Here is a 14,162-nt window from a genome sequence, read left to right as displayed (position 1 = left end):
GAACTCGCACTAACAAATTATATATCAATATATATATCAAGCACTGTTGCAGTTAGGTATTTGTAACCAGTGGTGTAGTAAAGGGAAGGAACAATTGTCTGAAATACCAGATGACCATATATGGTCATGTGACCTCATTAATATGCACTAGGGACAAGCACTATAATAAAGGCATTTGACAACAGATATGATAAATATATCTCATGACCATATATGGTCACCGACCTTGTTAATATGCTTAACTGTTATATCTCAAGCACTGTTGCAGATGGGAACCTGCAACCACTATTATAGTGAAGTGAAGGAACATGTGATCTGATTGAAATATAAGATGACCATATATAGTCATGGGACCTCATTTTAATAAGTTTAACATTCATATATCACTGACATGCATGAATCTAATATTCCGAGAACTGGAATAGGATATTTTGGTAAAAAAGTAAGGTTGCTTTGATATTATACATACATATTGTACATACATACCTTGGCAGTAAACATACTCTTCTGGTGTGGAGATCGAAAATCATTCTCTAATGCAAGCACTTCAGAGGGAATCACAACTATATCTCGGACACACCATCTCACATTTGAAAGAGATTCAATGATAACAAATTCCATCAATCTCTGGTCGAAACATGTCAGTGACACCAGAGCTGTTTATCAGACTATCCTCAAACTCAGTACATGGTTTTGTGAGGAGACTGCTAAGAAATCGGATCAAGCTCAGTCCAATTATATCATGGCCCCTGGGGGTAATACCAACTTTCGTTTGCAGCATCAAACTAATTCTTTCTATTCTTCTGCCACAAGAAATCCCAAGAATGGTGCTGTAGAGAATTTTATGAAAGGGTCAAAATGATCAACTATGGGTGGCAGCAATCCCAATGATGGTGCGGTAGAGGATTTTATGAACGGGTCGTGGTGATAAACTATTGGTTGAAGCAATCCCAAAGAAGGTGCGATAGAGGATTTTATGAAAGGTTGTGGTCAACAACTGTTGGTTGAAGCAATTCCAAAGATGGTGCTCTAGATGATTTTATGAAAGGTTCGAAATGATCAACTATGGGTGGGAGCAATCCCAATGATGGTGCAGTAGAGGATTTTATGAAAGGGTTGTGGTGATCAACTATGGGATGAAGCAATCCTAAGAATGGTGCTGTAGAGGATTTTATGAAAGGGTCGAAATAATCAACTATGGGTGGGAGCAATCCCAATGATGGTGCGGTAGAGGATTTTATGAACGGGTCGTGGTGATAAACTATTGGTTGAAGCAATGCCAAGGAAGGTGCGGTAGAGGATTTTATGAAAGGTTGTGGTCAACTGTTGGTTGAAGCAATTCCAAAGATGGTGCTGTAGAAGATTTTATGAAAGGGTTGTGGTACTCAACTATGGGTTGAAGCAATCCCAAGAATGGTGCTGTAGAGGATTTTATGAAAGGGTTGTGGTCATCAACTGTTGGTTGAAGCAATTCCAAAGATGGTGCTGTAGAAGATTTTATGAAAGGGTTGTGGTGATCAACTATGGGTTGAAGCAATCTTAAGAATTGTGCAGTAGAGGATTTTATGAAAGGGTTGCGGTGATCAACTATAGGTTGAAGCAATCCCAAGACTTGTGCAGTAAAGGATTTTATGAAAGGGTTGTGGTGATCAACTGTGGGTTGAAGCAATCACAAGGATGGTGCGGTAGAAGATTTTATGAAAGGGTTGTGGTGATCAACTGTGGGTTGAAGCAATCCCAAGAATGGTGCAGTAGACGACTTTATGAAAGTGTTGTGGTAATCAACTGTGGGTTGAAGCAATTCCAAGGATGGTGCGGTAAAGGATTTTATGAAAGGGTTGTGGTGATCAGCTACGGGTTGAAGCAATCCCAAGAATGGTGTGGTAGAGGATTTCATGAATGGGTTGTGGTGATAAACTACGGGTTGAAGCAATCCCAAGAATGGTGCTGTAGAGGATTTTATGAAAGGGTTGTGGCCATCAACTGCTGGTTGTAGCAATTCCAAAGATGGTGCTGTAGAAGATTTTATGAAAGGGTTGTGGTACTCAACTGTGGGTTGAAGCAATCCCAAGAATGGTGCGGTAGACGACTTTATGAATGTGTTGTGGTGATCAACTGTGGGTTGAAGCAATCCCAAGGATGGTGTGGTAAAGGATTTTATGAAAGGGTTGTGGTGATCAGCTACGGTGTGAAGCAATCCCAAAAATGGTGTGGTAGAGGATTTTATGAATGGGTTGTAGTGATAAACTACGAGTTGAAGCAATCCCCGGGGATGTTACAGTAGAATATTTCATGAAAGGGTCGTGGTAATCAACTATGAGTTGAAGCAGTCACAAGTATGGTGCAATAGAGGAATTTATGAAAGGGTTGTGGTAATCAACCGTGGGATTAAGCAATCCCAAGAATGGTGCTGTAGAGGATTTTATGAGAGTGTTGTAGTGATAAACTATGGGTTGAAGCAATCCCCGGGGATGGTACAGTAGAATATTTTATGAAAGGGTCGTTGTGATCAACTATGGGTTGAAACAATCCCAAGAATTGTACAGTAGAGAATGTTATGAAAAGGTTGTGGTGATCAACTGTGGGTTGAAACAATGCCAAGGATGGTGCGGTAGAAGGATTTTATGAATGGGTTGTGGTCATCAACTATGGGTTGAAGCAATCCCAAAGATGGTGTGGTAGAGGATTTTATGAAAGGGTCGTTGTGATCAACTATGGGTTGAAACAATCCCAAGAATTGTACAGTAGAGAATGTTATGAAAAGGTTGTGGTGATCAACTGTGGGTTGAAACAATGCCAAGGATGGTGCGGTAGAAGGATTTTATGAATGGGTTGTGGTCATCAACTATGGATTGAAGCAATCCCAAAGATGGTGTGGTAGAGGATTTTATGAAAGGGTCGTGGTGATCAACTATGGATTGAAGCAATCCCAAGTATGGTGCAATAGAGGATTTTATGAATGGGTTGTGGTCATCAACTATGGGTTGAAGCAATCCCAAAGATGGTGTGGTAGAGGATTTTATGAAAGGGTCGTGGTGATCAACTATGGATTGAAGCAATCCCAGAGATGGTGCAATAGAGGATTTTATGAAAGGGTCGTGGTGATCAACTATGGATTGAAGCAATCCCAAATATGGTGCGATAGAGGATTTTATGAAAGGGTCGTGGTGATCAACTATGGATTGAAGCAATCCCAAGTATGGTGCAATAGAGGAATTTATGAAAGGGTTGTGGTGATCAACCGTGGGATGAAGCAATCCCAAGGATGGTGCAGTAGAGGATTTTATGAATGGGTTATGGTTACCAACTATGGGTTGAAGCAATTCAAAGATGGTACAGTACAGGATTTTATGAAAGGGTTGTGGTGATCAACTGTGGGTTGAAGCAATCCCAAGTATGGTGCAATAGAGGATTTTATGAATGGGTTGTGGTGATCAACCGTGGGATGAAGCAATCCCAAGAATTGTGCAGTAGAGGATTTTATGAAAGGGTTGTGGTGATCAACTATGGGTTGAAGCAATCCCAAGGAAGGTGTGGTAGAGGATTTTATGAATGGTTATGGTTACCAACTATGGGTTGAAGCAATTCAAAGATGGTACAGTACATGATTTTATGAAAGGGTTGTGGTGATCAACTGTGGGTTGAAGCAATCCCAAGTATGGTGCAATAGAGGATTTTATTAAGGGGTTGTGGTGATCAACCGTGGGATGAAGCAATCCCAAGAATGGTGCTCTAGAGGATTTTATGAGAGGGTTGTGGTGATCAACTGTGGGTTGAAACAATCCCAAGGATGGTGCAGTAGAGGATTTTATGAATGGGTTGTGGTGATCAACTGTGGGATGAAGCAATCCCAAGAATGGTGCTGTAGAGGAGGATTTTATGAAAGGGTTGTGGTGATCAACCTTGGGTTGAAACAATCCCAAGAATAGTGTGGTAGGGGATTTTATGAATGGGTTGTGGTTATCAACTATGGGTTGAAGGAATTCAAAGATGGTGCAGTAGAGGATTTTATGACAGATTTGTGGTGATCAACTGTGGATTGAAAAAATTCCAAGGATGTTACAGTAGAGGATTTTATGAAAGGGTTGTGGTGATCAACTATCGGTTGAAGCTATTCCATGTATGGTTTGTAGAGGGTTTTATGAAAGTGTTGTGGTGATCAACTACGGGTTGAAGCTATTCCAAGTATGGTACGGCACTATTGCCAATACTTTTATTCCTTCAACAATAGACTTATGCGCTACAAAACGTGGCATCTCTTGAGTGGTCAAGAAATGCATTTACCATGCAGAGGACAAACCTCATTGGCATTCTGCTATGGAGCTACCATTTATTACTTGATTGTAGCAGACACTGTAAATCAACTTTTGTCTTCTGAGTTCTGCTTCCTGATATTTCCGGCCTGCACACACTAGGCCTGATCGTGGTGAGAGACATTACGAACTCATCAAACGCACAGTGATTAGTTAATAAGTTAGCTCGAAATTGCATCTATCATGTGGTGTTTTACATTATAATTGTTGTTTTTTAGACAGTGGTCTTGGGTCGGTAGAGATCGATGTGGCTATGTGTGACCCAAATCAGTCACTAGCCCAAGGAATCAGTCAATTGGCTGACAAAGCCTAGCCTGGAATCCAGTATTCAGAGTGCCTTTGCCAGTGCATGTAGGTAAGGCCTATTAACACTCAGCCGTCCGGGCCGATTCACTAGTCTATTATTCGTAGATTGTTCAAAGTCTCATGATAATAGACTTTATCTCGTCTAGATAAAGTCAAACTGTTGAATTATCAAGTTGGATAAGTGGTATTATTGTGATGCTTTATAGACAATAAAATAAGTAAAGTTAAATTAAAGATAAATAAGTGAGTTAAGTAATGAAATAAGTTGAATTTAGTAAATAACATGATTCTGTGTATGAATGAGTGTGTCTATTTTCCTGTGAATAACAATGTAAAAGCGTACAATGGCTGTATAGATCATAGGACAAGCTGCCCGCAAACCATTCTTGATTTGTGTCAGAGGTGACAGATCATCGCTTTGTATGGGGGTTGACCTTTAGCATTTAAATCTAGAATTTGTAATCTCATTATCGTAATTTATGACAGTTTCCATGCCAATGTATTGATGAAAGAGCGAAGCTTAGGCAGTACCTGCCTTATATTTCAAATTAGTTTACTTTATAATTAATTCTTCAGTTGTTAAATTTAATCTACGATAAACCTTTCCAATTTGGTTCGGTCCGAGAAAAACAAATCATACCGAATTTTAAGAAATACTGCTTTATCAAAGTCACTGGGGGCTGCAACCCAACGATGACAACCGGATTTTGATGGTGTGTCGCCAAACTAACATCCGACGTTGCTTAGATTGATTCATTAGCTGCGGTCAGCACCCATGTTAACCATTTATTTGATCAGAAGCAACATCTGTTATATAACACATGAAATTTGAAGGAAAACTATAGCTGATTGTTCCAATCCAATGTTTAGATAGTCCTATGTCTTAGAAGGTCTTATGTTCAGAATAACACATTGAAAACATATTCAGTAACTCTATCACATTAAAAAAATTTACAATACAAAAAATATATAGTGTCGTCCACTTCTTTTACAAAGAACTTTTTCTTCTCAGTTCTTAAATATAACAATGTTTTCCAGAAAAAACAAGTAATCCTCACAATTTGACATACAATTAGTACTACATATTCGTAGTTGTAAATTGTCTAACATTGAAATATGCTCTCGTCACAGGTGTTACATATACACTGATTAGAGACATTATGACCGCCTTGCCTTGTGTCCATTATACACGTTGTCAAAATGGAAGCTTGACAATAATAATAACAATAATAATAATAATAGTTTATTACACAGCTGTAATCTGCTGTGGATACAGTACGGTAAAAATACAATTAAAAATAACTACGAATTCAAAATGGTCTAATAACTACAAATAAATCGGAAAGTAATAAAAAATACAGTAAATAAATCAAAGTAAAGATTCTCCTTACCCAGAGGTTTACACAGGCGGTGCTTTGTATATGGTATTTTTAAGATATAGTGAAAGAGCAATGTTATTTTTCATAATTTTTAAAAAGATTATGTACATTTAAGAGCATTGTTCTTTGTTTACTGAAGGTAATTTCACAGTTTTTTCAGTAGGATTTTTCTTTCAATTTCAAAATATGAGCAGCTCAAAAGAAAATGTTTTTCATCTTCATGTCGCCTTGATCATATTTTTACAGACTATGTCTTCTCCTGATAGTTTTGGTTGTTTGCTTCTCCCCAGTTACATTTCCAAAAGCACTTTTGATAACATTCCACGTAAGTTAAAGTTTTTTATTTCATTTTGGCAATTTTCAAATTCATAGTTTAGTTTAAATTGTTTATATGTCCTTAAGTTTATTGCCTTAATTTTTTGTTTTTAATCAGAAGAGAGCTTAACCTGTGGCAGATGGCTAATTCGTATATATGATTACATAACAAATGTAATCTCTGTTAATCTTTATGATCCATCGCTTTGTGTGGGGTTGACCTTTAGCATTTAAATCATTGATTGCGTTTTCTAGAATGATTAATCTCAGCGTAATTTATGTCACTTTCCTGGGCATGTTCGGTCAGAGTTTCGATAAAAAGCTAAAAGTTTGGTTTCGAAAAACAAATGTACGTGTTTACACATTTATCTTAAAGCGGGAGGGTCGTCACCTGCGTACGCGCGGGAATTGAGTCCCAAGCGACGTTAACAACACACGTTAAAAACGCAAAGGCTCATGGGCAGATGCTTGTTTGTAAATAGTGACACGCTATGGCCGTCTGACGCATGCGCAGGTGACGACTCCCCCGCTTTAACATAAGATATGCATACACTTCGATTTAGAGCACCCCCTCATATCAAGTATCACTGTTTTCAGAGTAAGCTCAATCGCAGGCGAGTTTCTTGAAGCTTCTTAAAACGTGTAGGTCGTCGTTCACGTGACTGTTTATCATGAATATTCATATTAGGAATATAAATGCTTAACATGCATTACTATGACAGTCGTCATGCCACGCATGCGCGATATATGGGCTCCCGCAATGATGGGAATTGTGACTGTTGCACAGAACAACAAACTGTACAAACTAAGACGCTACCAAGCTTTAACTACGTAATTTCTTCTGTGATTGGAAGGTATGATGAAATCACCGGCGGTAATTCGCGTTAAAGTAGTTTAAACTTACCAGTTCTAACAATTTAACGACCTCGAGACGCACATAGCAAACCAGTCAATGTTGCTGTTTAAACTTTTAGTGTTCGAAACAATATGGCGTTGAAAGTAAGCGTCATAGGTAAATAAGCCATGTGGTCGTTCGTTCCGCTTAGGTGAAAAAAACAGCAGTCTTGTAGTATGCTACACTTGGTACAACATGTACAGGGTGTACCTGCAAGGTCGTAAATAAGGATGCCCAAGGTATTGAACTGAATGCTCTAGTTAATTGAAATAGATCATACTTTTTTTATCTGGTACGCATTTCACATTGAATATAGGATTCTACTGAGCACATAATGATAACCACCGCATAAATACACTTTATCCTGCAGAATAAGCAGTTTTGTTAAAGGGCGGTGGTCGTCGCGCCGTGTCCTGTTCGATTTGGGACTCATAGCGACGTATACAACGCGTGTAAAATACATTGTTTATTTATATGAAATTCGAACACGAGCTGCGCGACGATTACCGCGCTTTAATTATTACTGTTAATGTAGCAAAATAGTTTAAAACATACAAACCCTCCAATTCTACAAACTACTTGTTCAGATTCACTGATGTATGAACGGTTATGTATCCAGGTCGCACTTCAATAATTGCACCTGTTTAGCGAGGCAATAAATCTGACTGACTTCTGCGTCCTTTATATAAACTAGAATTAAAACAAAGCAATGACGTCACGTAATACTGTCACTTTAATAATGGCGTATATACAAGGCATTTCAAAAGTGATTGAAATATAATATTGCCAAGTTAGCTTCCCCACTGACAATGAATGGTTATTCAGAGCATATCACTACTACTTCTAGATACTGTCCAGACACTCATGACAACGTGTTGTGATTTACTGCATTGTTGTTCAGTTTCCAGGTGACTATCCGTTCAGCCAATCAATGAATGTATCCAACAGCAACGCAATAACATTAATAGGCATAACACACTTACTTCTTCAACTATTCTTCCATTACAACGTTTGGAAGCAAACCAGCGTACGTGTGAAGAAAGACTCTACACCGAGGCAGGTCAGTGCAATATTATATCATTTGATTAAATCTAAATAATGTTTATCACGATTCTTATTAAGTCACATTTTTTTAATACATCTCCCCACGCTTTTATAAACGCTAATATGTGATGCAATATATTTTTGTAGACCTTTTAATTCATTTTCTTTGCTTATTTTAAAGCAAACGAATGCAAAATTGCATTGCTACCAAGTCTTTGTCAACATTTTTGAAAAGAAAAATATGGAAATATTTGTTTCACTCTAGTTTGTAATCCCGTTTGTAATACGTCGTCCACAGTGGTAATCAGCATTTCTAGATGCCTTGTCAAAGCTCACATATCACTGATCCACAGATAGTTAGGTACCACTGGTCACACTTCAAGTGAAGCTATCAATTTTATAGTAAGCAAATAACACCGAATAAACGGCAAGGTAAAGACTATGTCTAATATAGTAAATACGTACTGCGTGCGTGACTCGAACCGGCGCTCGCGTACGGCACCTAATCGCCTAGCTTCACGCCACTACACGTCTTCCCCTCGGCCACCGGCATGCCCGGTGGCCGAGGGGAAGACGTGTAGTGGCGTGAAGCTAGGCGATTAGGTGCCGTACGCGAGCGCCGGTTCGAGTCACGCACGCAGTACGTATTTACTATATTAGACATAGTCTTTACCTTGCCGTTTATTCGGTGTTATTTGCTTACTTTACTTCCTATGTCGACAGCAACTATGAGTTTATCAATTTTATAGACTTATAAGATATTAGTAACTATGTATTTGGGAAAATTTAGCAATTCCTCAGTTATAATATTTAAATTTGAGTAAATAAATCATCATTAAATGTCTTTTTTCTAATGATTAATTATTAGGATTGCAGCTTGCTCCAAGACTATATATACATCATGCGTGTTTTTATCATTGTTTTGAATATGTATTTTACTTTAACTTCAGTGTATGTTCTGAATAAATATTCTTATATAATATCCTTATATTTGAACATGTATTCGTTGTGTTGGAATCGTCAATTAAATGCTCTCCTCTGATGAGATTTGACAACTAATTAGTCATTCTATAAAACACGAGTTTTGATTGGTTGACAATTGTATAGGTAATTTGTGAGATGTTATATACACCTAAAGCTAAAGAAAGAGACCATCGTTTTAAGCCACAAAAGCCTCTACCTTTATAAGATTTTAATCAGGACTGGAATAAAGTAAGAAAACAAACCAATACCGAATTTGATCAGATTCAACAGAGCAACTCTGTACCGTACTCCCGAACAGAACAGAATTGAGTGTAGAAATAACGACATTATTACCTTGTCTGTACTGCTCAGCTCTAACTGAGAAATAAAATATGACGTGTCGTTTTCGTAAATAATAGCAAAGTCATAGCTTAAAACTCAATCGTTTAAGTGTTTATTAACATGTACAGGGTGTATATGTAAGGTCGTGAATAAGGATGCCCTAGATATTGAGGTGAATGCCCCAGTTAACTGAAATAGACCATAATCATTTTATCTGGTACACATTTCACATTGAATACATAATTGCACCAAGTACCTTATGATAACAACTATAATACACTTTATCCGACAGAAAAAGTATTTTTAGGGAATTATACACTGTTAATGCAGCAAAATAGTTTGAAACATACAAACCCTCCGATTCTACAAATTACTTGTTTAGATTCACTGATCCATAATTGATTATGTACCCCAGGTTTCACTTCAATGATTGCACCTGTTTAGCGAGGCAATAAATCTGACTGACTTCTGCGTCCTTTATATAAACTCGTTTGAAACAAAGCAATGACGTCACGTAATACTGTCACTTTAATAATCGCGTATATACAAGGCATTTCAAAAGTTATTGAAAGATGTTATTGCTAAGTTTGCTTTCCTAGTGACAATGAATGGTTATTCAGAGCATATTACTATTACTTCTAGATACTGTTCAGACACATGACAGGGCGTTGTGATTTACTGCAATGTTTACGGGCGATCAGCCAATCAATGAATGTATCCAACAGCAACGCAATAACATCAATAGGCATAACAAACTTATTTTTTTCAACTGTTCTTCCATTACAAAGTTTGGAACCGAGCCAGCGTACGTGTGAAGAAAGACTCTACACTGAGACAAGTCAGTGCAATATTATAACATTTGATTAAATCTAAATAAGTTTTATCACGATCCCTATTAAGTCACATTTTAGCTCCGCTGTGGACTTTGTCGAGTGAAGCTTATCATATAAGAGATATTCTGTCGTCGGTCGTCGTCTGTGTCAACCTTTTACTTTTTCGACTTCTTGAAAACTACAAGCCTGTTTGCTTTGCTATTTGGTGTATATGTATCGTGTGCAGACCTCTTAGATTTGTTCATTTCATTGTGACATCTTTAATTTGTTATTATTGGTAAAAGCGATAACTTCTTGTTGAAGAGGCAAGCCTGACTGTTTTGATACCTCAGATAGACCTCTTTCAGATTTGTTCATTTTCTGATGATATATTCAATTCCCTAATGTTGATGAATATTTTTGTAATGTTTCGTAAAAAGTTATATTATCGACTTCTGGTTGAAATCCCCAACCCCATTACTTTAATATTACACATACAGATACTACGAGAAAACCTCTCTCGGATTAGTTCAAATATTGATGAGAGCTTTAAGGTATAGATGCAGGTTCGTGGGCATTTGGGAATAATTTTTGTTTGCATTTTATTATCCAAACTATCTTGGCTATAAACTTTTCACAAAAGGATAATAGGTTTAAATTTGGAACTGTTACAGCCATTTCAATTATGAGCATTATAAACTTTTTACTGGGTAAATGGTTATGTAAATGATCTCCACTGGTGTTTTTCAAACCTAAATAGCTCTCACAATTCGTATTTCAAATGAAACTTCCACAAAACGTTTATCAGTCGTTTATTAACAAATGGGTGTCCAGGCATATATATATATATATAGTATGTTTTGTTTTGATATTACAAAGTTGTCAAGCAGGAAGTAGAGACATCGTCAAAATAGTGCGAAAATTTAAGACCAAAGACAAAAACTGTGGCAGCTAATTAATTTTGAATCTCTCTGACCAGCCAGAAAACACAAACGGAGATAATGCCCGTTTTATGAAAGTGACGTTAATCGTCCACAAAAATGGCTATTACATCACGACGATATGCCAAAATCCACCTTACATCGACGCTTGCTGATGTTCAATCGTCAGATAAAAAAATAAAATAAAATATTTAAAATTCGAGTGGAAAGGGATGTAAAATCGTCCACAGGCCCTTGCGTGAAAACTGTCATGGCGCCGTGTTATCATTTCCACTGAAGGGTGGGGGGCACAATGGATCACGTAAAGCCGTTGAGATATATTCATACAGGTATATAAACATAGCGATCGCCATTGGGTTGGTTCAGTTTAAATGTACCTTTCCTCGAACCTTTAAATAATTCTTTGTATAACGCAGTTTTTCGCGGTCACCGGCGCGGCATGAAAAGAACCGTGCAAAGTTAGACGGCCAGGTGGAAATGGGCCGTAATATTTTGCTACACAACGGCTTTTCGCAGTTTTTACTACTCAATCGCTGAAACGCTGGTGAGAAAAACGAAATGGAAGGGAAACTATTGTAAAACGAAATAGGTTTCATTCAACTACAGATGAGACGGGTCGATAAAAACTAAACAACCCATGACCTCTAGAAATACCTTATCATAGAGATCCTTAGTACCAGAGGTCGCCGAGCACGGCCGTAAAACGTACTTTGCGACATCGCTACAGATGCATGCTAGCTGACAAAGGGGGGTTTTCGATTACGGTAACCAAGATGGCATCGCAGAGTGCTTGATTTTCCGCGGTGTTTAAAAACAGCATCTCGTTGCCGATTTTTCTGTAATTCCCGGGGGATTTTTAATTAACCGAGCATTTTACGTTTGTGAACTAGTATTTTTCCACAGAAAAGTTAGTTATCGATGACAGCATAGCAATGATGTTTATCCATTGCATCGCAATGCTATCAGCACATCGTTACAGCGAAACGGAAAAACTATACTTCAGTTTTAAAAAACCTTTGGAAAAAAATAATACCACTGAAGAAGTTGTCGTAAGGGTGAAAAGTTTTACTTATCAATTACAACTGTTAGTTTTTTTTTTATTTCGCTTGCATGCTGTCTCGTCTGTTTTTTTGTAGCTTGCGGGGCTAGTTAATAGCGCTTGAGTACTTGATAGGGACATTTGACGCTTTTCTTGATCAGTCCATTTTCAGCGCCTGTTGTAATGCAGCAATATGGTTCATAACGTATCAGTTTAGATTCACTGATCCATAGATAGTTAGGTACCATAGATCACACTTTTATAGACTTATTAGATATTAGTTTGTATTTGTGAAAAAATTAGCAATTTCCCAGTCATAATATTTAAATTTGAGTTAATTATGATTAAAGGTCTATTTTTAGGGTTGCAGCTTGCTACAAGATTATACATCATGCGTTTCTTGTTCATCATTGTTTTCGGTATGTATTTCCATTTAACTTCAGTGTATATTATGAATACATGGTGTTGGAATCATCAACTACAGGTTATGTTTGATTTTAAGCTACAGCCATCGGTTTTAACGGCTGCTACACACACCTGTAACTATTTCAAACTACATGTACTTGTGCTTATCGCGTTTAAATGCTCTCCTCTGATGAGATTTGACAACAAACTAGTCATTCTATAAAACACGAGTTTTGATTGGTTGACATTTGAACGATTAGTATAGATAATTGATGAGATGTTATTTATTTATCCCGTCGTATTTGAATAATCAGTATAATGTATAGGTAACTAACCCTTTTTTAAATACTTCTGTTTTCATAGTTGTATTTTTCACAAGTTGTGTGAATTCAAGGAAATGCTACCAGTGTGTATCATCGGATGAAACCGTTGACGAGTCTTGTATTGCAGGCACTAATCTCACATCCGTGGATTGCGAGAGTAATCAAGTATGCACCGTAAGTGTATTCTGTACTTTATATTTGTACCACGCTTCCAATGTGACCCATTTTATTGACCGTGCAGTTGTTTAAACAAAACACTTATTTCATACGAGTGTTTTATACAGGGAACACTGATTGTATTGGCAGATGCATATTGGGGAAACTATTCATTATATTTCTGGTCAAATAGTAGGTTATTTGCAGTTGCGCATGCGCTATTGTGCCAATCCCCATGGAAACTTATTGCATTGACGCGTTCGCAAATTGCGTTCGTGAATTTGGTCTGCTAGTACGTTTAGTATATTTTCTTGGCAATTTTGCTCAGAAATTACGCTTGTATATTCAAAATTAAACGAAATTACACAAAACAGACATTCACACCATATAGGTATAAACAGAAGGAGTTACAACTTGTTTAAGTCTATTACATTTCCTTTGTTTCTAGTCGAGTTACTAGTAATTCTATTATCTTGTCTGTTTAAACGATCATTTTCGACGCTAGCGTTCATTTTCCTCGTAACCAAGGGCGGGTCATTTTTTCTCGGTTGCTATGCGGTGTTCTACGAGTTCTATCAGTAAGTTATGTCCGTTTTTTTCTTAGAATTTCCATAGGATATTTAAACTGCTGTTCTCACAGGGTTGCACCAAATTGGCCCACTTATGTGTAAGTTTATATTGAAGCCTACTTTACGATCTTTGCAATGGTGTTAAAACTACTAGTATGTCCCTCCAGACACCGCCCATCGTGTCGAAGGACGGTGCTCCAGAGTACTCCACGCATGAAGTAGACGACTGAAACTTGAACTGTTTTCAAGTTTTTTTGTCGTTAACAGTATTGCATGACTTCCTGGTACATTTTTCGCTATTATCAAGGCGTCGCGGTTTTGAGACAAAATATATCCTCTTCAATCACGAATTCTTCAATT

General features: G+C 37.5%; 1 protein-coding gene across 1 annotated transcript in view; it reads left to right on the top strand.

Annotated features, from left to right (window-relative positions):
* Window positions 1–8,214: 8,214 nt before the first annotated feature.
* LOC102809981 (uncharacterized) overlaps window positions 8,215–14,162 on the top strand; it is a 56,922-nt gene continuing 50,974 nt past the window's right edge. Inside the window, exons 1-3 of the mRNA XM_006820395.2 lie at window positions 8,215–8,268; window positions 12,712–12,768; window positions 13,118–13,251. Coding sequence (XP_006820458.1) covers window positions 12,741–12,768; window positions 13,118–13,251 — 162 coding nt within the window. The 5' untranslated portion in view covers window positions 8,215–8,268; window positions 12,712–12,740. The remainder of the gene's footprint in view (window positions 8,269–12,711; window positions 12,769–13,117; window positions 13,252–14,162) is intronic.

This window comes from Saccoglossus kowalevskii, chromosome 15 (assembly GCF_978046115.1).
Source record: "Saccoglossus kowalevskii chromosome 15, keSacKowa6.1, whole genome shotgun sequence".
NCBI classification, from domain to species: domain Eukaryota; kingdom Metazoa; phylum Hemichordata; class Enteropneusta; family Harrimaniidae; genus Saccoglossus; species Saccoglossus kowalevskii.
The sequence above is the reverse complement of the archived record's forward strand: the minus strand, read 5'-3'. Positions and strand labels throughout refer to the sequence as shown.